This window comes from Urocitellus parryii, chromosome 15 (genome assembly GCF_045843805.1).
Source record: "Urocitellus parryii isolate mUroPar1 chromosome 15, mUroPar1.hap1, whole genome shotgun sequence".
In the NCBI taxonomy this organism is placed as follows: Eukaryota; Metazoa; Chordata; class Mammalia; order Rodentia; family Sciuridae; genus Urocitellus; species Urocitellus parryii.
In genome coordinates, this window is record NC_135545.1 from 2,393,952 (window position 1) to 2,418,628 (window position 24,677).

General features: G+C 61.4%; 2 protein-coding genes across 2 annotated transcripts in view; one reads left to right on the forward strand and one right to left on the reverse strand.

The window, feature by feature from the left end:
• Window positions 1–7,404, forward strand: part of Gp6 (glycoprotein VI platelet) — a 49,488-nt gene extending 42,084 nt beyond the window's left edge. Inside the window, exons 12-14 of the mRNA XM_077793288.1 lie at window positions 1,795–1,848; window positions 5,443–5,508; window positions 7,181–7,404. Of these exons, the coding sequence (XP_077649414.1) occupies window positions 1,795–1,848; window positions 5,443–5,508; window positions 7,181–7,404 (344 nt within the window). The remainder of the gene's footprint in view (window positions 1–1,794; window positions 1,849–5,442; window positions 5,509–7,180) is intronic.
• Window positions 7,405–10,878: 3,474 nt separating this feature from the next.
• Window positions 10,879–24,390, reverse strand: Nlrp2 (NLR family pyrin domain containing 2). Its single transcript, XM_077793290.1, has 9 exons — window positions 24,349–24,390; window positions 22,676–24,263; window positions 19,174–19,344; window positions 17,552–17,716; window positions 15,969–16,139; window positions 15,499–15,669; window positions 14,079–14,249; window positions 12,241–12,411; window positions 10,879–11,017 (listed from the first exon to the last, which is right to left on the reverse strand). Exons 1-9 carry the CDS (start codon window positions 24,386–24,388, stop codon window positions 10,879–10,881), a joined length of 2,787 nt encoding a protein of 928 aa, XP_077649416.1. The 5' UTR covers window positions 24,389–24,390.
• Window positions 24,391–24,677: the final 287 nt, after the last annotated feature.

Below are 24,677 nucleotides of genomic sequence, written 5' to 3' on the forward strand. Positions count from 1 at the left end.
GCCTCTTGGAAATCCTCTCCTCCCCATGGTCACTCCTACCCTTCCCCTGAGCTCCTGTGTCCCAGGGGGACCAGAGCCAGTCTTGCTCCTAGAGATAAGCAAGAAGGTCAGGGACAGGAACCCAGAAGAGGGGTCATGGGGACCCAGAAGAGAGGTCACGGGGACCCAGGAGAGGGGCAGAGGGGGGTCATGGGGACCCAGGAGAGGGGCAGGGGGTGTCATGGGGACCCAGGAGAGGGGCAGGGGGTGTCATGGGGACCCAGGAGAGGGGCAGAGGGGGGTCACGGGGACCCAGGAGAGGGGCAGAGGGGGGTCACGGGGACCCAGGAGAGGGGCAGGGGGTGTCACAGGGACCAAGGAGAGGGGCAGAGGGGTGTCACGGGGACCCAGGAAAGGGGCAGAGGGGGGTCATGGGGACCCAGGAGAGGGGCAGGGGGGGGTCATGGGGATCCAGAAGAGGGGCAGGGGGTGTCACGGGGACCCAGGAAAGGGGCAGAGGGGGGTCACGGGGACCCAGGAGAGGGGTAGGGGGTCATGGGGACCCAGGAGAGGGGCAGAGGGGGGGTCATGGGGACCCAGGAGAGGGGCAGGGGGTGTCACGGGGACCCAGGAAAGGGGCAGAGGGGGGTCACGGGGACCCAGGAGAGGGGTAGGGGGGGGTCATGGGGACCCAGGAGAGGGGCAGAGGGGGGTCACGGGGACCCAGGAAAGGGGCAGGGGGTGTCATGGGGACCCAGGAGAGGGGCAGAGGGGGGTCACGGGGACCCAGGAGAGGGGCAGGGGGGGGTCACGGGGACCAGGAGAGGGGTAGGGGGGTGTCATGGGGACCCAGGAGAGGGGCAGAGGGGGGTCACGGGGACCCAGGAGAGGGGCAGGGGGTGTCATGGGGACCCAGGAGAGGGGCAGAGGGGGGTCACGGGGACCCAGGAGAGGGGCAGGGGGGGGTCACGGGGACCCAGGAGAGGGGTAGGGGGGTCATGGGGACCCAGGAGAGGGGCAGAGAGGGGTCACGGGGACCCAGGAGAGGGGCAGAGGGGGGTCATGGGGACCCAGGAGAGGGGCAGAGGGGGGTCATGGGGACCCAGGAGAGGGGTAGGGGGGTCATGGGGACCCAGGAGAGGGGCAGAGGGGGGTCACGGGGACCCAGGAGAGGGGCAGAGGGGGGTCATGGGGACCCAGGAGAGGGGCAGAGGGGGTCATGGGGACCCAGGAGAGGGGTAGGGGGGTGTCATGGGGACCCAGGAGAGGGGCAGAGGGGGGTCACGGGGACCCAGGAGAGGGGCAGGGGGTGTCATGGGGACCCAGGAGAGGGGCAGAGGGGGGTCACGGGGACCCAGGAGAGGGGCAGGGGGTGTCATGGGGACCCAGGAGAGGGGCAGAGGGGGGTCATGGGGACCCAGGAGAGGGGCAGGGGGTGTCACAGGGACCCAGGAGAGGGGCAGGGGGTGTCATGGGGACCCAGGAGAGGGGCAGAGGGGGGTCATGGGGACCCAGGAGAGGGGCAGAGGGGGGTCATGGGGACCCAGGAGAGGGGTAGGGGGGTGTCACGGGGACCCAGGAGAGGGGCAGGGGGTGTCACAGGGACCCAGGAGAGGGGCAGGGGGTGTCATGGGGACCCAGGAGAGGGGCAGAGGGGGGTGGAAGGTGCACAGGGAGAAGTGCAGGTCCTTTGGTCAGCGGTGCCAGCTTCTCCAGCCCATTCCCACAGGGACAATGAGGCAGGGCACTGCTTCCTAGCGGCTCAGGGCCTCGGCCACCGATCGAGCGCAGACTCCTCTCCTTTCTGGTTTCCAGGCCCCTCCGTGACCCCCAGCCAGCCACCCACAGAGGCAGCCTCCTCCGAGACAGGTGGGTCCAGGGCCCTGGGGCCAGGGTGGGGGCACGGGGACCCCTTCCTTCTCCTCGGGCTCCTGGATTTGGCCAGGGGCCTCTTCCACAGGTGCGCGGTTTATAGGAGCCTTTACTTCAGCCAGTGGTGAGGGTGGGAATCACAGGCCCCTGGACCCCGACCTGCTGCCCAGGGCTCCCGGTCCCACTGGGCCATGGCGTGTGAGGTCCCAGGTGCAGCGAGGCTCCAGGCAGCTGTGACCCTGCAGAGCCTGGACCTGGCCTTGGAGCCTCTGGTCCCAGCCCTCAGCGGTTCTCCGGCTCCTGCGGGCCTCAGAGTCACCTGGGGGGCTTCTTAAACAGACCAATCAGCCCTGGGTTTCTGAGTCCTCGCGTCTGGGCTGGGTTCCGCCATTTCCCATGGTCCCCGGAGAAGCCAATGCAGGGTACTGCCCTGAGGGAGGCTGCCCTAGGTCTCCTGTGTGCGGAGACCCTGTTTCCTGAGCCCGGTGAGCTGGAGCATGGCCTGGGCTCACAGCCAGTGCACCAGGCGGCACCGCCCCCTTCCCTGGGTCTGGGGGTGGGGGTCAGGCACCAGGCGCCACACACCCTGTTGAGAGGAGCCAAGGGAGGCCAGGAGGCCAGCAGCAGGACCAGCAGGACCCTGGGGATTGCTTGCACTTCCCACTTGTTAAATCATTTTTTCTATTCTATTTTTTTTTACGGGGCGGGGGTGGGGGCAGGAATACCAGGATTGAACCCAGGGGCACTCATCCACTGAGCCACATCCACAGCCCTTTTTGTATTTTATTTAGAGACAGGGTCTCACTGAGTTGCTCAGTGCCTTGCTGTTGAACTCTAGGTCCTCCTGTCTCAGCCTCCCGAGCTGCTGGGATTATAGGAGTGTGCCACTGCACCCGGCTTCTACTCATCAGGAAAAAAAACAAAAGCATGTGTATACACAACACACACACACACACACACACACACACACATTTAGTTCTAGATGGACACGACACCTTTATTTTGTTTATTTAGTTTGTTTTAGTGTGGTGCTGGGGATCGACCAGAGCCTTGCACATGCTAGGCGAGCGCTCCACCCCTGAGCCCCAGCCCAGCCCTCAATCACTTGTACACCCTCTCCCACGTCTCTGTCAGTGCGTCACAGTCAGTCGCACGTGACGGTGGGGCTTGGGGCTACACATCTGTACAGGCACACAGTGTGACAACGAAGCTGGCCGATGCCGCTCCCCGCACTGCCCCTCCATCCCCCCTTCCACCCCTCAGTCCCTTTCCTCTGCTAACCGCCCTTTGACCTTTAGGAGGTCCCTTCCCCTCTGTAGCTTCTGCATGTGAGAGAGAGCACAGGACCCTTGACCTTCTGCGTTTACATGATGGTCTCTAGTTGCCCCCATTTTCCCTTCTTCTTTAAGACTGAACAAGTCTCCGTTGCATGTACCCATCAGATCTTCTTTATCAGTTCATCCACGCATGGACACCTGGGTTGGATCCGTAGTGTGGCTACTGTGGGCTGTGCTGCTGTGAACACGGGTGTGTAAGGTGACTCTGAACCTTCAGGATAGACACCGAGGGGTGGTAACTGGCCACAGGGCGGCTCCGAGCCTGGTCTTTGAGGAGCTCCATGCTGATTCCCGCACTGATTCACAGTCCCACCACAGTGTGGACACGTCCCTCTTCCTCCACACCCTCTCCAGCACTGGTCGTCCATGTTCTTGATGCCTGCCCTCCTGCCTGCTGTGAGATGAGATTGCCGTGTAGTTCTGATCTGCACCCCCTGATTTTAACAGCCCTGGACATTTTTTGTGTATGTGTTGGCCATTTAGATTCTTCTTTTGAGAAGTGTCTGTCTGGTTCACTTGCCCATTGATTAATTAGGTTATTGAGTTTTTGGTGTACAGTTTCTTGGGTTCTTTAGATATTCTAGATACTAATCCTCCCTTCTGTGGGTTTTCTCTGCACATTCCTAACTGCTTCCTTTGCTGTGCGGCAGATCTTCTATTTTAAAATAACAGAGAGTCGTGGGAAGTTTGCAAGGACAGCACAGAATGATCCTGTGTCCCCTTACCCACCTCCCCTGATGGCTCCATTTTACATAATTAAAACACAACACAAAGGCCAGGAGTCTCGCATTGGCATGAAGCATGTGTATGGCTCTGGGTCCATCTGTCACAGGGAGATTCATGTGGCCACCACTGACCTCATGCACAGGACTCCTTGTCCCCCACAAGGCCTCCCCTCGGCCACCCCAACTTAGTCAGCCAAAGACCTGACCAGAAGGTGTGGAGGAGGAAGAGTTGGTTTGGCTCTGGGTTTCAGAGGCCTCAGTTCATAGATGGCTGACTTCATGGCTCAGCCCCACAGAAGGCAGGTCTCCTTGGCAGAAGGACATGGTGAGGGAAGCAGGTCAGAACCTGGCACCAGGAGGGGGGTGTGGGGGAGAGGGAGAGGAGGGGGGAGGGAGGGAGGGGGGAGAGAGAGGGAGGGAGAGGGAGGAAGGGAGAGAGAGAGGGAGGGAGGGGGGAGAAAGGGGGAGAGAGGGACAGAGGGAGGGGGAGGGAGGGAGGGGGAGAGAGGAGGAGGAGGGAGGGAGGGAGAGGGAGAGAGGGAGGGAGGGACGGGGGAGAGGGGGAGAGAGGGACAGAAGGAGGGGGAGGGAGGGAGGGAGGGAGGGAGAGAGAGGGAAAGAGAGGGAGAGAGAGGGAGAGGGAGGGGGAGAGAGGGGGGAGGGAGGGAGGGGGAGAGAGGGGGAGGGAGGGAGGGGGAGAGAGAGAGGGAGAGAGAGGGAGAGGGAGGGGGAGAGAGAGGGAGAGGGAGTGGGGAGAGAGAGGGGAGGGAGGGGGGAGAGGGGGGAAGTGAGAAAGAGAGAGGGAGAGAGGGAGAGGGAGGGAGAGAGGGGAGAGAGAGGGAGAGGGAGAGGGAGAGGGAGAGAGAGAGAGCGAGAGATCGAGAGCGAGAGCGTGAGTGAGCTGTGTGCAAAATATAAACCCCAGCCAGGTGAGGTGGTGCGTGCCAGGTGAAAACGAGGGGAGGTCCCTGGGTCAGCAAATGGCCTCCTGAGCTCAGGCTGCTACCCGCTCATCCGGGGGCTGGTGAAGACCCCTGGTCAGTCATTATGTTGACATTTTCATGTCCCTACGGAATTCACCATGCCCACTAGGATAGTTAGAAAAACAAACAAGCAAACAAACAGACGGATGTTGGTGAGGATGTGGAGAAGCTGGAAGCACCTCTGTTACTGGTGGGGTGTAAAATGGTGCTGTGTTTGGAAAGCAGCCTGCGGTCCTTGGAGGAGTTAGACATGGTGTTGTCCCATGACCCAGCGATTTCACTCCAGGGTTTGTACCAAGACAATTGAAAACCTAGGTCCACACAGGTCCGTGTGTGACGGCTACAGTAGCATCACGCACAATGGCACCACAGCAGAACGGGATCCGGTCCTCTCCAGGGAGGTGGATGCTGAGACTTGGGGCCTTTTGACTTTGTCTCTCCTCAGAGATAGGGGTTCTGGGCAGCCGCTGCCCCTTGAGGGGTCTGCAGAGAGGGGCCCTTGGGAAGAACTGACATTATCCATGTCATTATGATCCCTCTGCTTAGCGTCCCCCGAAGCCTCCAGGAGACTGATCACCTCACCCAGGAACAGAGCCTCGACCACGACCACCGGTGAGTAGCCAGACACTTGGAGCCCAGCAGGGAGGCGTGTGAGACGGGCTCTGGGCTCTCTTCCGCCATCCAGTCCTCTGGCCTTAACTCAGGTCGCGAGCCCCGCCCTAACCAGGACAGCCCTGGGCTGAGCATGGAGGCCCCGGGGCTGGCTCCGAGGCCAGCAGAGGAGCGTTGTGGGGAGGGACGCCAGACCATCGCCCGACTCTACGGGAACTTGTTCCCACACTCCACCCACTGTCCCTGCACGTCACAGGTCCTACTCCAGTCCTCTGCAGACGCACCCCAACTGCAGCAGTGTCACGGGTCCTCTGAGGACAGGTCAGGGGTCCCCATGGTCCCATGAGCATAGACATCCAGCCACTCTTGGCCTTCGCGGTCTGGCTGTGCCGCCCTCTCCCGCCTCGCCCGGCCGCCTGCCCAGCCTTCCTCCTACTTCCTGTCACTGGTTCCTCAGGAAGCCGTTCTCGACTCTCCAGGCTGCATTGTCCCGTGAGCTCAGTGTCCCGAGAGGTACCTGCTGCAGAAATGCTCATAGCATGTCAAAACTGTCACCTCACTTCTTGGGCTCCTCTAAAATCCGGGAGCCCCACGCCGACCATGTCTGATTAACCTGGAGGTCCCTGTCACCCAGCACGAGGCCAAGCACCCGGCGGGTCTCAGGGAGTACTGAGGACTAAGCAGAGTTGGCACGTGGGTGCTTCCCATGTGTCTGTGACAGCCGAGTGACCCTCGTCTGATGTGCTTGGGCCCAGAGGGGCTCTGGGTTTTGGAACATCTGCCCACGGATAGGGAGGTGTCTTGCCCACGGGACCCCAGTCCACATGGGACTCATGCTGGGTCACGTGCCCCTACACACGGGGCCTGAAGGCAGTTCCACACAGCACACAGCACTTTCTGTGCCCCTGTGTTTTGACCATGACCTGTCACGTGGGATTTTCCACTTGGGGTGTCATCAGTGCTCAAAAATTTCAAACTGTGCGAATCTCGGGATTCAGGATGTCGCATTAGGGAAGCTCAGTCTGTGTTGATCCAACTCTCAGAACGTGGTGTGAGCGATGCCGGCACAGCCAGGCTCCCACGCCTCATGGTGCTGGGCATGGGGTCACATCTGGGCGGCTGCCTCCATAGTTCTCGTCCTCCCCCGGGGCGGGCAGGTCCCATTTGCCCACACTTGGCCTGCTTTGATTCCTAGCCCTGTCCAGGAACGTCCCCGTCTCTCCAGAGGGGTCCAGCGCTCCAGTTGGTAAGCCGTCCTCTCAGACCGCCCCTTCCCCCTGTTCTTGCCCGAAGCAGACCCTGGCCCTGCGTGGGAGCCGAGCGCTGCCCCCGGGGCTGGTGGGAAGGACGTTAGGGAGGCGCAGGAGCTCAGAGTGGGCGATAGATCAGGAGGGAAGGCTGGTTCTCCAAGGGGCCGGAGAGAGAAAAATTCCGTGTAGCTCTCTTCTGCCCTGGGGGAGGTGACCGTCGCCTGTCTGAACGTGTGGGAGGTGAGACAGTCTGTTCTACGTGGCTGACACTGGTTGTGGCGCCCTAGGGAGGAGTCGGGCATCCCAGCGGGTGGAGAATCACAGGGACCCAGATCAGGTGGCACGGTGAGAAGCCCAGATAGGGCCTGGGGTGTCCTGGGGATGGGCTCTCGTCCCCTGCTCCGACCCCACCGCTCCCCCAGGTCTCGCCCGCCAGGACCACACCCAGGGGAACCTGGTCCGGATCTGCCTCGGGGCCGTGGTCCTCATTCTGCTGCTGGGTGTGGTGGCCGAGGACTGGCACAGTCAGAGGAGAGCCCAGCGGCCCAGGGTCAAGCCCGTGCAGAGGCCCCTCCCGCCCCTCCCACAGACGCAGCACCTCCGCCAGAACCCTGGTGTGGCCGAGTCCAAGAGCCAGAGGGTGTGAAGGCCTGCGGAGCTCGGAGACAGTGGGAGGCCAGGCTGTGGGCGGAGGAGGCTGGGCCTCTTCAGGGAGCCGCAGAGCCAGGGTCTATGGGGCTCTGTCTCCTTGGCTGAGGGTCCAGTGGAGGCTGCGTGTCCTAGACACCTTCACCTGTGGTCACTAAGTCCCTGGACAGGCACCGATGGCCTTCCCTCGCCCTCCTAATACGGGCTCCACATCCGTCCCCCACTCACGGCTCACTGTCTGGCCCTGTGCGTGGCCTTCCCTGCCTCCTGTCCCCAGGTTGGCCCACCCCACCCATCTTCAGCTGTGGTCTGGTAAATCTGTTTTTAGAAAGGCCCTGGTTCTTTCAGGCAGCCGGATGCGCTTCTTGTTGTCACTAGCACACAATAAAAGTCACAGTGGCCCCAGCCCCGGGAGGGGTCATCCTTACCCTGTGTGTCCACACTGAAACCACCGACAGAGCCGGAGCCCACACATCGTGTTTCTCTGAACACACTCTGGGGCCTTGGGGCCACTAGGGAAACTCGGGGTGACCTGAGCACCGAGACGCCGTGACAGAGGACCTGATTCCAGGGTACCTGCTAAGTGACCTTGTCCGCGGTCTGTTTCTGGAATTTTCCATTTGATATTTCAGAACGAGGTTGACTGCTGGTAATGGAGCTGTGGAAGGCACCCATGTCTGGGGGCAGGGAGAGAGCCTGAAGGTCTACAGGGGCCCTGACGGGTGCCTCGAGGTGGGGGCAGCGGGGAGGGGACTGCTGCAGAGTGGGGTGGTCCTTTACAGAGTTGAAAACTGGAACAGACGAGGGATGGCGGCACCCACTGTGACGTACTAGATGCCACCATCATGCCTTTAAGACGTGCAGGTGACTGTCGACAACAGTGTGCTGTATGTCTCAGAAAGCCGGGAGGAGGGATCTGGATGTCGTCACCACGAAGAAACGGTGAGGGACAGCCGTTCCCTCACGTGCTGGACTGTCACGTGGTCGACGCCCACGACTCCTGTGTTTTTATGTCTGTGAAACACAGATCTAGGGGAAGGTTGACGTTATGTGAACTTTACCTTGTCTCAGTTGGCTTTGCCACTGTGACCAAAACACAGGACAAGGACAATGGGCGGGGGGAGTTTATGTGGGGCTGTTCCAGAGGCCTCAGTCCACGGGTGACCGACTCCGTGGCTCTGGGCAGAGGGTGTAGAGGGGGAAAGCCACTCAGGGCGGGGCAACAGGAGACGCCCCACTCACCAGGGACCCAGCACACACCCCAGGACTCCCCCAGTGACCCACCTCCTGCCACACCCTACCTGCCCCAGTGTCACATCAGCCCACGTCCACCCCAGCCTCCATGGACGCCACCCCTGAAGGCCCGGAGCTCCAGCTTCCACAGAAGGAACCTCGAGCCAGGGGACCCGGCCCTGGGGGTAACTGCCCCGAGGTGAGCTACGCTCCTGGTCGGGTTTGGCCTCAGGCGCTGCCAGAGAGGGACTGGAGGTTCACGGGGCCTCTCCGCGTTTTATACCCAAACTCAAGACTGGACCAGATGCTGGGGGAGAGGAATCCTAACCAGAGCCACCCAGGCAGGTGACCAGGATGTGGACGACTCGGCCCTCTGGCCACCTGGCCTGTCCTCCACAGTGGCCTCCTCCCTGGGGCCTGGACACAGGCCGCTCTTCCTTCCCTGGTTTCTGGACACCTCGGCTCTCATGGACCCATGAGTCCCTTATGTCCCCATGAGTCCCTTATGTCTCGGGTGCCCTCTCTCTCACCTGTGAGGTCAACCACGTGCACCATGGGAGTAGAAGCTTGAAATCCCACCTTCCATTCACAGATAGGGAGCACCACCGGGCAGTTCCGTGACAGCCCAGGTTCCCGCAGCCCGGGGACAGGAGAGTGCTTGTGGGCCGAGTCAGGTGGTCCGGGGAGCCTCCGTCTTGAATGGTGGGGCGTCCAGGGGATGATATTTGCACTCGAGGGAGGTTGAGGAGGTGAGCATCAAGGGTCGCTCACTGGACAGGTTGTACGGACGGCCCGGGCAGACGGCCCGGTGCGCAGCGTGTGGAAATGACAGCCCCTCAGGAGCCCCACGTCACGTCCTGAATCCGGTGCTTTCCCAGGCGAGTGGTAGGTGGCCTGAGTCTTCCATGACAGTGCCCAGCTCCTGCAGCCGCGGGAAGAGGAGGGGACTGCGAGGCTGTGCCGCCTCACCCGCCTGTCAGGGGCACGCAGGTGTTTTTGACGTCCCACGGGTTCCGCTGGGCAAGTCCGTGGGGGCAGCAGTTTTAGGAGGAAGCATCACTTTGCAGGAAGCCTGAGGAACTAGGGCCAGCCAGGCCTGGACCTGGAAGTAGGGGGCGTCCAGACAGGAGGAGCCGCAGGGCAGCCACCAGCCAGAGCGCAGCAGCGGGGACAGTGTGGGCACTGTCATGGCTCAGTGCTGTGCTGTCTGGCTTTCAGAAAACCAGGAGGGGCCGGGACGTGGGTCAGCAGTGGGGCTCTTGCCTCGGGTGTGTGAGGCCCCACACTGGACCTCCAGCCCCAAACAAAAATCCCAGGAAAGCCGTCATTTGCAGAGGCACGGCTGAACCTAGAGGACACTGCTGAGTGACATAAGCCAGAAATAGAGGAACCCCACACAGGCCCCGTGTGGACCCCAGGTGCTGGGCCCACGGCACGTGGCTACCACAGGCTGGTCCCCAAAGGCAGGAGGGCAAGTTCCCTGGGTTCTTGGTAGAGCAGCTAACGTGGCTGCCAAGACGGGTAGTCAGGGTACCGAGTCCTGCCCACCCGCTAAGTCACTGTGTGGGGCTCCCCTGCTGAGTACCACCTCAGGTCCTTCCAAGGTCACCTGACGTTCTTGCCACAGCATTTGTTTACCCACTGGCCACTTATCAAGGGTGGAACTCTCCTTCTGTTTTCACTGGGCGACTTTCGGGGGAGCCTTGCACACGGAAGCGCTCACTTTACCACCAACTACATTCCCAGCCCCCAGACATCTTTAGTGTGGACTGGACTTCCCAGCATTGTGCAGAGGAATCTGTGCCTGTAATACTGTGGGGTCGGAAGCTGACCTGGCCAGCTCAGGGCCCCGCGGTCAGTCCTGAGCCCCAGCCCCAGCAGACAGCGGATCCGAGCAGAGCGGAGCAGGGCCACAGGAGCCCGCGCACAGGGCCCTGCCTCCTCGCCTGGTCCCGGTTCTCCCCAGACAGAGCCGCTCTTCCCTGCTCTGGCGAGTCACCAACACAAAGCTGCTGTGAATGCATTCACCTTTATTCCTCTACACCCTACACCGTACACCGTGACACCAATGCTCCGCAGCTCGGGGTGAGCGACTGCGCATGCTCGTGTACACCAGAGCAGGCCAGGGCTGCAGGGCCGCCCAGCCCAGCCGCTGCCCATCACCCAGGAGGCTCGCGGGAGGCACCCAGCAGCCTGAGGGCCGTGACTCTGGGAGGGGGAATCCGGGGCGCAGGGAGGTTCAGAAAAGGAAGTCATGAGCCGAGGGCCTGTGTCTCTGGGGGTCGCGGCGGCTGCCGTCGACGGCCAGCTGCGGGTTGCTTTCTTTGATCTCTCTCAGGAGATTCTGGATGTCCGTGTCGGATTCGTCTATTTTCAACCTGGGGCACGAAGCGGGAGAAAACGCTGGTCACCTGATTCCCAAGTGCCCGAGGGCCTGGTGCTTGAGGGGCCCACAGGCCCTGGCCGCCCTCTCCCAGGGTCTGTGCTGCACAGGAGAGGTCATTAGGCAGTGGCACAGGGTGGACAGCAGCAGTGTGTGCCTGGATGGTGCTGGCACGGCGGGCATGAGTCGGCACCAATGGCACATGTGACAACTGATGCCACCTCGGTGACCCCTGTCCTGCCTGGTGGACCCAGGAGCACCTGTCCCTAGGGACGTACACCTTGGACCAACCGAGGTGACCACCTCTTGTCTGGGCCGGCCCCTCGGCCACCGCACTGGTTTTGTCTCATTTCTAGGATTCACCCTGAGGTAATCCCACTCAACCATGTGAGGGTAGACGTGGGGACAGAGGGACAGGGGTCCCTGAAGGCGTCCGCTGCCAGGGTGCTTGTTGGCAGGGAGGCCCCACCTTGCCAGCACATGGTTGATTCGGGCTGGGGCTCACGACTGGCCGCGGGGCCCCGAGCTGGCTGGGTCAGTGTCTCATCAGCAGCCTGAAGCACCTTGGCTACCGCAGGCCCAGCTAGCACCGGGGCGGACTGAGGTGACCCTCTAGGTCAAGGGTGATTGCGGGAGCTCAGTCACGGTCTGCCTAGAGGACAAAGCCAACTCCCCAGCCAGACCCAGGGCTTGCACACCCGTGGGGCGAGCGAGAAGCAGGTCCAAGACCCGCCCCTGAAGACCAGGGTGGCCATCAGGATCTTTGGTGTCCAGCACAGAAAGTGTCAGCAGTCCACCTGGGAGTCACTGGAAGGTTGGGTGGCCAATAGAATCTAAGGGCCCAAATCCACACTCTGGAAGGGCAGGGCCTGGTGCTCACGTGGCTCTAGGACTGGAGCCAAAGGCAGCTCCCCGCAGCGGGCAAGCTGGCTGCCGCCGACGGAGAGGGCACCTTGGGGGCAGCCTCGCTCTGGATAGCTTCCGTCCAGGGCTGACCCAAGGAGGTGATGGCTGGCCTCTGCAGCCCGCCCTCACATAATCCTGGCTTCTTGGCCTCCCCTCTGACTGGCCAATACAGTGGACGGGTCAACGGGAGGGCTCTCTGGTGACCAGCCGCCCAGGCAGGTAGCTGCATATTGGCAAGGGCCCCTGTGAGGGAATCCTAAGGCTTCCGTCTCACCTCAAACCCCGCCTGGGGGACAGGGCCGGGGGCCGTACCTGAGCGTCTGCAGGGGGCAGTTCTGAAGTCTCAAGGCGTCACACAGCATCTTGACTCCGTGGAAGCCCAGGGAGTTCTGGCCCAGGTCCAGGGTGACCAGGCTGCGGTTGCAGATGAGGGCGGAGGAGAGGTCCTGGCAGCTGAAGGGAGTCAGGGAGCAGCCCCACAGCCTGCGGGGACACAGGAGCAAGGGAGACCCTGGACGGTGGTCCTCCGGCCTCCGGTGGGCCTTGGGGATCCGACCCTGGGCATTGAGCATCAGGGCCTGTCCCCTAACCAGGGACAGAGGAGTGTGCCACATAGTACCCGGGGGGGGGGGGCTGTGAGGACCGTAGTGGCCGAGTGGCTGGTTGAAGGCGACCTGAGTGGGTGGAGACCTGGAGGAGCAGCTCCCGGGCAGAGAAGCGCTGTGCTGAACCTCTGAGCCCCGAGGTTGCGTATGATCATCTCAAAACCAAAGGTCAGGGCACCAGACAAGACGGCAGGGAGGATTAGGTACAGGGCAGCTCGGCAGAGCCCCGGCGCCATCATCCTCGGGTCTTGCCTGGGTTGAGACGGGTGCCCCTCGGTCCCCGAGAGGGGGCAGGAGCTACACCTTGGGTATTCTTTTTGCTTGGGCGGAAAGCAAAGACACCTGACCTGTTTGAGGGCACGTGACCCCCAGGTGTCACCAGTTTGGGGAGGTGTGTGGCCAGACACCAGGAAGAGGGCAACGGGGTTCCAGGGTGGATGGGACTTGGAAGAGGAGGAAAGAGCAACTGGAGGATTCTGTTCCGAGTAAGATCATCTGTTCAGAGATCCTGTGGGCTCCGAGTGCCCAAAAGTCCTGGTTTAAGACTCCATCTCATTCCCTCAGTGGCCACTCTGCTCCTGCTGGTGTGAGTCTGGCTTTTTAGATGCCCGTCACCGCAGCCGTGCCGACCGAGGGCTGTTTGGGATGGGGTCTGAGAGCGCCACGGCTGGCCTGCTTGGTGGCTGGGAGCGTCTGTGCAGACACAGGTGCCTGGCTGCTGGGGCAGTGCCCTGCTGAGGCAGCTGTGCCAGTCTTCTCAGCCTCGACCTTGACCTGACACTCGGCTCCCAGGAATAAAGGGGCTCTCGTCAGACAGCCAGGGTTTCCCCCAGCTCTGCTGCACCTGCACCTGTCCACTGACAGTCACTTTAAACAGTGGCCTTGAGAGCCGCACCCAGCTCCTGACCTTGCACACTGCAACTTAGTACCAACCAGGGAGTCAGCTGTGTCCCGCTGCCAGCTCTGAACTGCTCAATGACACAATGAACAAAGGCACTCCAGATGCCAGTGGCCTGGTGGAAATCAAGCTGGCCGCTTGGCCAGTCTGCCTCTGCATCTCGTCTGTTTTCCTTACAGCCAACGATGGCCAAGGTAGGAGACCATGCAGGTGTCCCCAGCAGGGGAGGATGGAGAGGGGAACAGCAGGTGTTGGCACAGGAGGCAGCGGCCCTGCATTTGTGTGGACGGCGCCTGCAGAGACCCCTGTGTATCTGGCCGAGGGGACCCAGCCCTGGTGGGACCTGTAAGGTGGCCCCCAGGGGCACCCACTCGCTGGCCTCTGGGGTGTGTTCCCAGGTGCCGCCGGTTCCCACTTCTCTGGACACCGGGACTGGGCAGCAGGGGCTGCTTCTCAATGTCTAGCACCGCGGCTTCCAAGTTCCTCCCGATGACCTTTGGCAGACTAGAGCCCGTTCCCCCGTCTGTCCTGTTGACTTTAAGATACTCCGCTGACTTATTGGAACCTCTGGATCCCCACGGAGCTGCCTGCTCTGGTGACACCTCCCTCCCTGGCCGGGAGGGTGCAGTAAGTAAGGCGGAACTCACCACAGATGCTGCAGGCGGCACCACGGTGCCTTCAGGGCCTCACAGAGCAGCTTCAGGCCTGGGACCCCAACGTGGTTCAGCCCCAGGTCCAGTTGCGTCAGGCTGGACCCTTGGCGGAGGACCGTGGAGAGGTGGCCACAGCCCTCGCTGGTGATGCTGCAGCACCACAGCCTGGAGGCAGCGAGGAGAAGGGACCCTCAGTCCCCGGGGCCACCTGAGCCAGGACCCTCTCCCCCCTCCCCCCCCTGGCCAGCTGGGACGAGGAGATGGGAGGGCAGCCACGGCGTCACCGGATGGCGCTGACTTTGACCACCACCAGACTAGCCTGCAGGTGGGGCGGCGGCTTCTCGCCATGGCGCTCGTCTTAGTGTTCGGAGGCTTACTGTGTGGACAGGGTCCTGGCACGTCACCTCTGTCCCGCAGACAAAGGGCTGCGATGGTGAGTAGATTTCAGATTCCACCTAGAGCGTGTCCTAGGTGGGAACTCCAGGAGAAGCCGACATGGGGTGTGCGTGTGTGAGACTGTGAGAGAGAGACTGTGTGTGGGTGAGAGACACTGTGTGTGGGTGTGAGAGAGACTGTGGGTGTGCAAGACTGTGTGTGGGTGTGTGGGTGAGACTGTGTGTGTATGTGAGAGACTGTGTGAGAGAGAGACACGTGTGTGGGTATGAGAGGGTGACCGAGTGTGACTGTGTGTGGAGTGTGTGAGTGTGGGGTGGGTGCCCAACAGGCCCTGCGTGTGTAAGCCTGTGCTCCTCCCAAGTCACGTCCCCAGAGCCGAGCAAGCGGTTTTTCTTTCGGAGGTGACTTCTGGGACCGCAGAGCCGGCAGCGCTCGGCAGCCTCTGAACAGGACCAGGGACCGCAGCCCCAACTGTTGGTGCTGGGGACGGAGCCCAGGCGCTGGGCCACCGAGCGACCTCTCCAGCGTTTTAGGGAACGGTTATTTTGAGGCAGGGTCTTGCTAAGCTGCGGGGGTCCCCCAAGTTGCCCAGGCTGGCTTGGGGCTTGCAATCCTGTGTCTCTGCCTCAGGGTTGCTGGGGCGACAGGCGTGTGCCCGGACCTGGCAGCCCCTTTCTCTCTAAGGCTTTGTCCTTGGCGTCAGATGACTTCCACTGTGCCCAGGGCACGTGGCCTCTGCGACTCGGCTCTAAAAGCCGGACCTGGGCACCCGCCACACCCCACCGGGCCCCGTGTAACAGCGACACTTCTTTCTGTGCTGGGACCACACGCAGGGCCTCACGCAGGCTAAGGGTGCGTTCCACCCTGACCTATGTCCCTGGCTGGCACCAGTTTTCTTTGTCACCATCTCCCTGGTCTCGCCAGTTATAACTGCTAGTGTCATACTTGGGAGTTCCGAGGAGTTGTCTGCTGCCAGCAGCCCCTCGGGCCTCACGCACACGGCAGCCCCAGGACTTACACCAGCGTCTGCAGCCGGCACTCGGGGTAGCGCAAGCCCTCACACAGGGTCTCCACCCCATTGTCCCCGAGGTCGTTCTTGGCCAGGCACAGGTGTGTCAGCCTCTGGCTGACGACCAGAGTGACAGACACTTCCTTGCAACAGGCTTCCGTGAGTTGACAGTTCTCCAACCTGCAGGAGTCACAGGAAAGGCCAGTGAGCAGAGCACCCACACCCAGTCTTCTCAGCCGTCTCCAAACAGGGGGTCCCTAAAGCCCGTCTCAGTTCCTCGTCCTCCTCCCACCCTGCTGGTGACCCCGTGGGGACGGAAAGGACAGGAGTGAGATGCTGGAACTGTTGGCCTGGACCAGAGACGGGAGCAGGCGTAGGGTCACTGGGTGGGTCCACAGGGCTGCCTGCAGGTCCAGGGCCACCGTTCTTCCCCTGCGTCCCCAGACCCCACAGGACACCCAGGAGGTGGGGAGACTTACGACAGCCTCTGCACGGGGCACGTGGGGTACCTCAGCCCTGCGCACAGCAGCTTGGCCCCCTCGTCCAGGAGCTCGCTGTCGGAGAGGTCCAGGCACGTCAGGGAGTGATTGAACTGTAGGGTCAGGAAGAGGTCCGCCCACTCCGGTACAGGGGCAGAGCAGGGCCCCAGCCTGTGGGGGAGACGGAGCTCGTCATGCCCGAGAATCCAAGCTCGGTGGATGGCCTCCGGTCTGGCACTCGGCTGTGCCAGTGCCCCAAGGCCTGTGCGGTCCAGCGCCCTGGCTGTCACGGTTGCCCAGGGCCAGCAGCCCAGACCTTCTGGGAGCCAGCAAGAAATGCAGGTCCGCATCACCCCGCCCGGCTCCGATGCAGAGTCCAGCGTCCCCCAGGGGAGGTGTCGATTCCTGTGCCACGTCCACAGGATGCGACTCAGACCACCTGGGACGGGACCCAGGAATCCGCACTTCAGCAGTGCCCAGGGACACAGGAGCCCTCTGGCTGGACCACAGGTCTAGAAGGACATTCAGAAACCCTGGGTGGACATCCCGAAGCACGGAGCCTTGTTCTGCTCCCGACTGTGGGCAGGAGGGGCCCTTGGCACCAGGCCTGGGCCGGGCTCTTCTGTGGAGTAGGTGTGGGGACGCCGTCTCCCTCTGGCACCTGCGAATCGGAGCCAAGAGTGCCCTCACGCCGAGGGTCACAGGTCGGTACCCCGACTGGGGCCCAAGGGGGGTGCCTGCCACGTGGCTGAAGTGACTGGAAACCTCAAGAGGAACCAGGGAAGACCTTCTCTCAGAGCCCAAGTCACAGCAGAGGAGCCCACCGAGCGGGGGAGCCAGGCGCAAGGTCAGGTGCCTCCGGAGGGACAGGAGGCTGGGCTCGCGCGGCCTCCTATGGGCCTCCAATTTGGGTATCGACTTCCTGGCCAAAAATCAGCCAGTGGCCCAGGTCTCTAGTCACACGACTCTGTCCTTGCTGACCCTCCCAGGAGGGGGCAAGGAGGGTCCTTTGCAATGGCCAATGGCGATGGCCATCAAGGCATGTGCTGGGACCTGGTTTCCCCTGCCCTCTGCCCTGGGACGGGCTGGCTGCCCCATTTTGTGTTGTTGAAGAGCCCAGCAACCCCTCCCTCAGCAGAGGCTAATGCCCACTGTAGACTGTCCCTGCTGCCACTCCAGGTGGGGGTGGCCAACACCAGCACAACCCTGCAGAGAACTTCCCAAGGCAGATCTCCAGAGTGCTGAGGAGAGGGCAGACTGGGCTCCTGGGGTCCTTGCCTGGATAGGGGAGGCCTTTGGCCTCGTGACCCAGGAGGATCGTGAACCCCCAGTGGCCTGATAGGATGCTCTCCAGATTCTGGGTAGCCCTTAGGACTGGGGGCTTCCCTGTGTGGTAGTTCAGGTTACTCAGTGCTCAAGGCCGGAGGAGAACGAACTCCAGCCCATGTGCTATTCTGGCCCATGCACCCCAGGTGCTGCCATTTCCAGTTAAAATAAGGAAGATTTTCTTCCAATGTATGCAGATTTGCAGCCCAGGTTGCGATAGCTCTGTGCCAGGAGGGGTCTTGGTGAGAGAGTGATACCTGAGACATTGCAGCTTGCATCTCCAGTGACTCAAAACCTCACGCAACGAGGAAAGCACACCGTCCAGCTCACTGCCTTCGAGGATCAGATGTGTCAGGGTCTTGTGTCCTCCGAAAGCCAGGCAGAGGTTCTGATAAGCACCATCCGGGAAAATGTTTTTGAGGCTAAGGAACAGAAAACAAAGATGAGGCTTTGAGTTCTATACTTCTGCACATGAACAGAAACACAGTTGCAGGATGGCGACATTTTGGAACCTTTCTTTCACATTAAAAGGCGACATTTTGGAACCTTTCTTTCACATTAAAAAATACTCCTTAGTCCCAGCGACTCGGAAGGCTGAGGCAGGAAGATGGCAAGTTTGAGGCTAGCCCTGGCAACTTAGTGAGACCGTCTCCAAATAAGAAGGGCTGGGGTGTGACCAGTGGTAGGGCACTTGCCTGGCGCGTGCAAGGCCCTGGGTTCAATCCCCAATCCATCTTTGGGGCATCACTGACAAAAATTATATAATGTTTAAGGTGCACAACCATGTTTTGATATAGGAACGTTATGTAAAGTATTGCCCCATCAAGCTAAGTAACATACCCATCATCTCACACTGACCATTTTCTGTGTCTGGGGGTGAGAAGACTTAGAGATACCCTCTCAGCAGATTTTGAGGGCATGCTACAGTATGAACTAAATTCACATTGCCGTCAGGAGGTGTCTGGCTTGCAGCCATCTCGCATAACAGACTCTCCCCCTTGACCAGCATCTCAGATGCTGAGTTCTAGTCCCTTTAGCCACCTTAGGCCGTTGCAGGAGGGTCAGACACAGAAGGTTACTACAGGATTCGACTCTGGAATTCTCTTGCATGTGGCCAGCGCAGTCCTTAGTGGGCAAGGGCTCCTATTTTCCTCCATCAAGAAAGAAACATGATGCCACTTGAGGACTTCCTAGCTAAGCTGAGAGCTTCCGACTGGCCACCTGGTGAGCAGGCTGTGCGGTCCCCTGCCCCACACCGCCTACCAGGAGTAGACTTGCAAGACTTCAGTCCCTCGGCCGCGACTTGGCCCAGGGATGCTCTGGAGGGCACATGTCACTCTGAATGACAGTACTTATGCCGTGTAGGTACCGTTTCCCACCTGCATAACTTGCACTCAGCTCTCGGGCCTGTGCTTCCCCCGCCCCCCATCGGCGGGTACCAGCCTGGTGAGATTCAGCATCCCAGGACACTGGGTGACATCTGGGAACAGTTTTGGTTGTCACCGTCTGGGGAGAGGGTGCTGCTGGAATGTAGCAGGTGGAGGTCAGGGATGCTGCTCAGTGTCCTACAGCACAACAGGCAGCCCCTCCTTCCAACAAAGGAGCCCAGCCCTGGGCGTCGGCAGAGGCCGAGATGTGCTGTATGTGTGGCCACCGGGACTCACGGTAGACCAACAGCACCAGGGGTCTGCACGCTCTCTTCCTCCTGCACACGGCATTAACCTGGCTTTATGGGATCCTCCCACTGTACTCCCCAAGGACAGGAGCATCTCAGCGCCTGGTTGGAGTCTGGGACAGGAATCTGAATATTCCTCCAACATCCAACAGTAAGAAGCTTGGCTGTGCCCCTTGGGATGTGGGCCTGGGACAAAGGACTTACACCACTTTCTGGAGACAGCAGTTTGCAGAGGCCAGCTGGTCACAGAGCGTCCTCACAAACTGGCTGCTCAGGAAGCTGTGGCTGATGTCCAGGAAGACCAGGCTCTTGTTGGAGCTGAACACAGAGCAGAGCTCGCTCCAGGGAAGATGTAGGTTCTGATGACTCTGGAACCTACCCGAGAGAAGGGAAAAGTCACCCACCCAACGTCACGAAGGAGAAAAACCGACATCTGTCCCTCACAGTCAAGGTGTTCAGGGTCACTCTGGGTGCTCCCCTTTGACACACGATTTATTAGTCGTTGAGCACCCCGTGAGACCACCCACCCTAGAGGCACCACAGGAGGAGAGCTTGCATGTCCCACGTCACCATTCACTACAGGAGGGGAAGCCTAGGGTCCTGCTGGTGAAGGACTGATGGCGACCCCTTGTCCAAGACGGGACATTTGAACACCCGATTGACAACCACAGAGGGCGATTTGGCCATTTCTCAAGCTAATTCATTCGTTCAACTAAAACTGTAAAACGGGCTGGAGCCAAAGCTCAGAGCAGACTGTACTCTGTGGTACAGTGTTTTCCAAGCATGTGCGAGGACTGGGTTTGATCCTCAGCACACTTAAAGACAAAAACAAAGGCATTCTGTCCCTCTACAACTATAAAAACACACACACACAAAAAAAAACCTTGAGAAATCAACCTGCCACTAGATTCATCTCCAAGTGCTCGGTTTTCAAAGGCGGTTCCTCTCCTCCTGTGCTGCCGCGGACGGCAGAACGGGGAGGGACATGGTGTCTGCGATCCCTGTCCTGCTTTAATTTCCCCACATATGCACGGTATCTTTGGAATCACAAAAATAGGATTTTGACTTCCAAGGAGAGAGCGCCCTGAAGCCACAGTGCATCAGAGCCCACGGAGTTTGGCGGGGGACCGAACACTCGGAACTCAGACAGTGGTCTAGACGCAAAGGCTCTCAGAGCCAAGAGCAGGCCTGTCGGATGGATGAGCAGAAGAGCCAGAGAACAGTGCAAGGGAACGGCTCCTGCCCGCGGGGTACGTGGACAGCTGCAGGCTCAGTGCGCACGGCCCACGCAGGTGCCAACCAGGGAGGGGAGACTTGGGAGGGGAGACCTGCCCATGCCACTCGGGGTCGGAGCTCCAGGTCCCTCACGGCCAGGCTCAGCTTCCCCCTCCTTCAGTCTCTGCTTGGGTAGGAGCGGAGCTGACTCCAGGTCAAGGGGAACATTCTGGAGGGGCACCACCTCTGACCCCAGGGAAGCACCTGTTGGTTCCAACCCTGTGTCTAACCATTCCAGAGACCGATTTTAAGTGCCAACCTAGAAGTGAGGAGGTGGCAAGGTGACAGAACCAGGGTGGGCGCAAGAGGTAACGCCCCACACCAGCAGGCAGTGACTTCGTAGTGTGACCGCAGGACATTATGACCCAGGAGACTCGAATCCTATGCCCAGCCAGGCGTGGTGTTCTGAAGCCAGACCCTCCGAACCCGGAGGACCATAGGGAACGGCATGGGGATACCGCAGCACTGCTCACGAGAGCCCTGGTGCCCACTGTGGGGGGCGGGTAAAGCCACAGAGGTCCATGCACACAACAGGTCGTTCAGTTACGAGAGAGGAGTCATCCTACCATTTGAACTGAACCAATGGAGCCAGAGGGCAGTTAAGGATGAGAGGCAGACGTCAGGATGGCACGTCCTCTCCTACGTGAGGCATAGGGCCCCCGGAGGCAGCACAGCCATCTCTGCAGTCTGGAGAAGGCTGTGGGCGGGGTCTGGGGTCTGGGGAAGGCTGTGGGCGGGGTCTGGGGAAGGCTGTGGGCGGGGTCTGGGGGTCTGGGGAAGGCTGTGGGCGGGGTCTGGGGAAGGCTGTGGGCGGGTCTGGGGAAGGCTGTGGGCGGGGTCTGGGAAGGCTGTGGGCGGGGTCTGGGAAAGGCTGTGGGCGGGGTCTGGGGAAGGCTGTGAGCCGGGGTCTGGGGAAGGCTGTGAGCCGGGGTCTGGGGAAGGCTGTGGAAGGCTGTGGGCGGGGTCTGGGAAAGGCTGTGGGCGGGGTCTGGGGAAGGCTGTGGGCGGGGTCTGGGAAAGGCTGTGGGCGGGGTCTGGGAAAGGCTGTGGGCGGGGTCTGGGGAAGGCTGTGGGCGGGGTCTGGGGAAGGCTGTGGGCGGGGTCTGGGGAAGGCTGTGGAAGGCTGTGGGTAGGGTCTGGGGAAGGCTGTGGGCGGGGTCTGGGGAAGGCTGTGGGCGGGGTCTGGGGAAGGCTGTGGGCGGGGTCTGGGGAAGGCTGTGGGCGGGGTCTGGGGAAGGCTGTGGGCGGGGTCTGGGGAAGGCTGTGGAAGGCTGTGGGTGGGGTCTGGGGAAGGCTGTGGAAGGCTGTGGGTGGGGTCTGGGGAAGGCTGTGGAAGGCTGTGGTGGGGGTCTGGGGAAGGCTGTGGGTGGGGTCTGGGGAAGGCTGTGAGCCGGGGTCTGGGGAAGGCTGTGAGCCGGGGTCTGGGGAAGGCTGTGGGCGGGGTCTGTGGAAGGCTGTGGGCGGGGTCTGTGGAAGGCTGTGGGCGGGGTCTGTGGAAGGCTGTGGGCGGGGTCTGGGGAAGGCTGTGGGCGGGGTCTGGGGAAGGCTGTGGGCGGGGTCTGGGGAAGGCTGGGGAAGGCTGGGGAAGGCTGGGGAAGGCTGGGGAAGGCTGTGGGCGGGGTCTGGGGAAGGCTGTGGGCGGGGTCTGGGGAAGGCTGTGGAAGGCTGTGGGTAGGGTCTGGGGAAGGCTGTGGGAAGGCTGTGGGCGGGGTCTGGGGAAGGCTGTGGGCGGGGTCTGGGGAAGGCTGTGGGCGGGGTCTGGGGAAGGCTGTGGGCGGGGTCTGGGGAAGGCTGTGGGCGGGGTCTGGGGAAGGCTGTGGAAGGCTGTGGGCGGGGTCTGGGGAAGGCTGTGGAAGGCTGTGGGTGGGGTCTGGGGAAGGCTGTGGGTGGGGTCTGGGGAAGGCTGTGGAAGGCTGTGGGCGGGGGTCTGGGGAAGGCTGTGGGCGGGGTCTGGGGAAGGCTGTGGGCGGGGTCTGGGGAAGGCTGTGGGCGGGGTCTGAGGAGAGCACCTGGCAAGCACCACGCTGGGCCCACAGATCCACAAACACGTGTGAGCCCAAAAGGAGAACCAAGCTGTAGCTGGGAGCCAACGGAGCTCGGCTGCCCTCACATGAACCCATGGAGGTGCTCCAGTTGTGGCTGGCCGAGGCCATCCCTGGCCAGACAGTGGCAAGCAGGTGAAGAAGGCCTCCCTGGTCCTGATGCGGTGGCCTCTCCTGAACGTGGGATTAACTAGCCCTACCCATGGTGGGGCCAGAGCATGGTGATCCTCCCTCACCTCCTGCAGCCCACCCACGCAGGTCGCCCCCTTGGCCATGATGGCTCACCTCCAGAGAAGAGCCACAGTGTCAATGCTTCCCCCCTCAAGGGTTAAACAGGAGGCTCTGGCCTCCTTCCCTGGAGGCCCAGTGGACCGTGGCAGGGCACTCACCTTCCGTCCAGAGCATCCAGCTCCAGCGCTACCTCCTCCTCCGGGAGCACCCCCTTGGCCACCCGCAGCGAGAGCCTCTGCAGGTCCTGGCAGTGCCGGAGGCAGAAGGAGCAGCTCAGGAGGTCCTGGCTGGTGGTCAGGTGCAGGGATGCGTCCTTCAGAGCGGCCGTGGCTTTGCTCACCAGCTCTGGGTCCTGAGACTCGTAGAGGCAGTGGAAGACCTCCAGAAGGCCCACTGCCCACAGCACGGGCTCCTCCTCCTCCGACGTGCGCTGCAGCAGCTCCTGCCCGGCCTCCAAGGACACTTGGCAGCCGAAAGTGGCCTCCAGCTCCCTCGCCCTGGCCCCGTTCAGGAGGCCCCACAGGAAGCGGCCGGCCTGGGCCAGCTGGGGATTCCTTGCTCTGGCCTCTGTGGAGAACAGCTCCCGCACACCCCTGATGTCCAACATGGAGCCCTGCCACTCGCTGTCCCCGGGGAACCGCAGGATGTAGAAGGCGGCCGCCAGGAACTGCTGCATGCTGAGGTGGATGAAGGAGAAGCAGTCCTCGTGGTCCCTGTCCCTCTGGAGGACATGCTTGTCCAGGAAGGGACGGAGGTCGGCCTCTTCCACCTCAAGTGGCTCCAGGTCTTCTGTGTCGAACAGGGACACCCGGGTCCACAGGCCCTGGGCAGCCAGGAGACACAGGGCCTTCAGAGGGCGTCGCAGGTGGGGATGGCCGCCGGGCGCTGGCGTGAACTGGTCACAGAGGAACCTCAGGAACAATGATGTGGTGGTCTGGCAAGCCAAGCCAGGGTCCTCTCCGCAGTCCATCAGGAGCTTTAGAGTTGCGCAGAGCAGCTGGCACACGGCGGGCGCAGTGCCCAGGTGGAACAGGGCTGGGCTGTGCTTTATGGTGTCCAGAGCTCGCAGTGCCTGGTCCGTGTCCTCAAAGTGTCTCAGGAAGAACTGCTCCCTGTCGGCCTCCGAGAAGCCCTCCACCTCCACCAGCAGCGGCTGTTCCACAAGGAGCAGAAGCTCCCGCAGGGCCTCGCGCCGCGTGGTGACCAGCAGGGTGGCCTTGGCCACCATCTTCCTCTTCAGCAAGCTGCTCAGCAGGACGGGCACCGGCTTCTTCTGGTTCCAGTCACTACAGATGTCATGGATCAGCACCCCCGCCGGCACCTTCAGCTCCTCGAAGCCATCCACCACAAACAGGACGTTCTCTGCTCGGGTCAGGACCTCCAGGGCGACGTCCTGCATCTCGGGGCAGTTCCTGCAGATCAGCTCTGGGAAGGTGCATGGGATCATGCGGTTGAGCTCCCTGCAGCTGAGGTAGAAGGCGCAGTGCAGAGGACTCTGACTGAACTCCGACCAGTCCAGCAAAGTCCTCTTGGCCTGCGTGGTTTTCCCAACGCCTGCAGCACCGTGCAGCACCACTGTGCGTGGCCTGGCCTCAGGGCCCATAAGTGGACTCAAGAATGGTATCAGCCTCTGGTTTCTCTGGGTGACGTCGTAGAAAATGTCACTGTCTTCAGGCCAAAATGTGCTTGTCCAGGCTGAAGCAGGCTTATGCTCGAGAACGCTGGGCTTCCCATCCTCCTCCTCTACTGAAAAACATAAAATGCCAGGAAAGCGATTTACCTCCTATGCCCTCAAACACCAAATTTGTGGCATGAGAGGGAGTTCACCCACCTGCCTCTTTCTGCAAGGACTCCTCCAGGTCTCGCAGCATGGCGTGCTCCATCGTGAGCCCCTGGGCATCCTCTGTAACACACAGAAGAAGCTGGACTGCGGGGCCATGGGTTCTCCTGCACCAACAGTCAAAGGAGGCAAAGAAGGCCTCCGGGACGGGGTCTGCTTTATTGTGGCAAAATGCACAAGACTGACCACTTTCAGGTTGGAGGGACAGCTCAGCAGGGGACTTGAGGTTCAGTCCCCAGCACCATGAAAGATGGAAACGTGTACAATTGGTACTTCCACAGTGTCACGAGACCATCACCACCGTCTGTTCCCAAACTCCT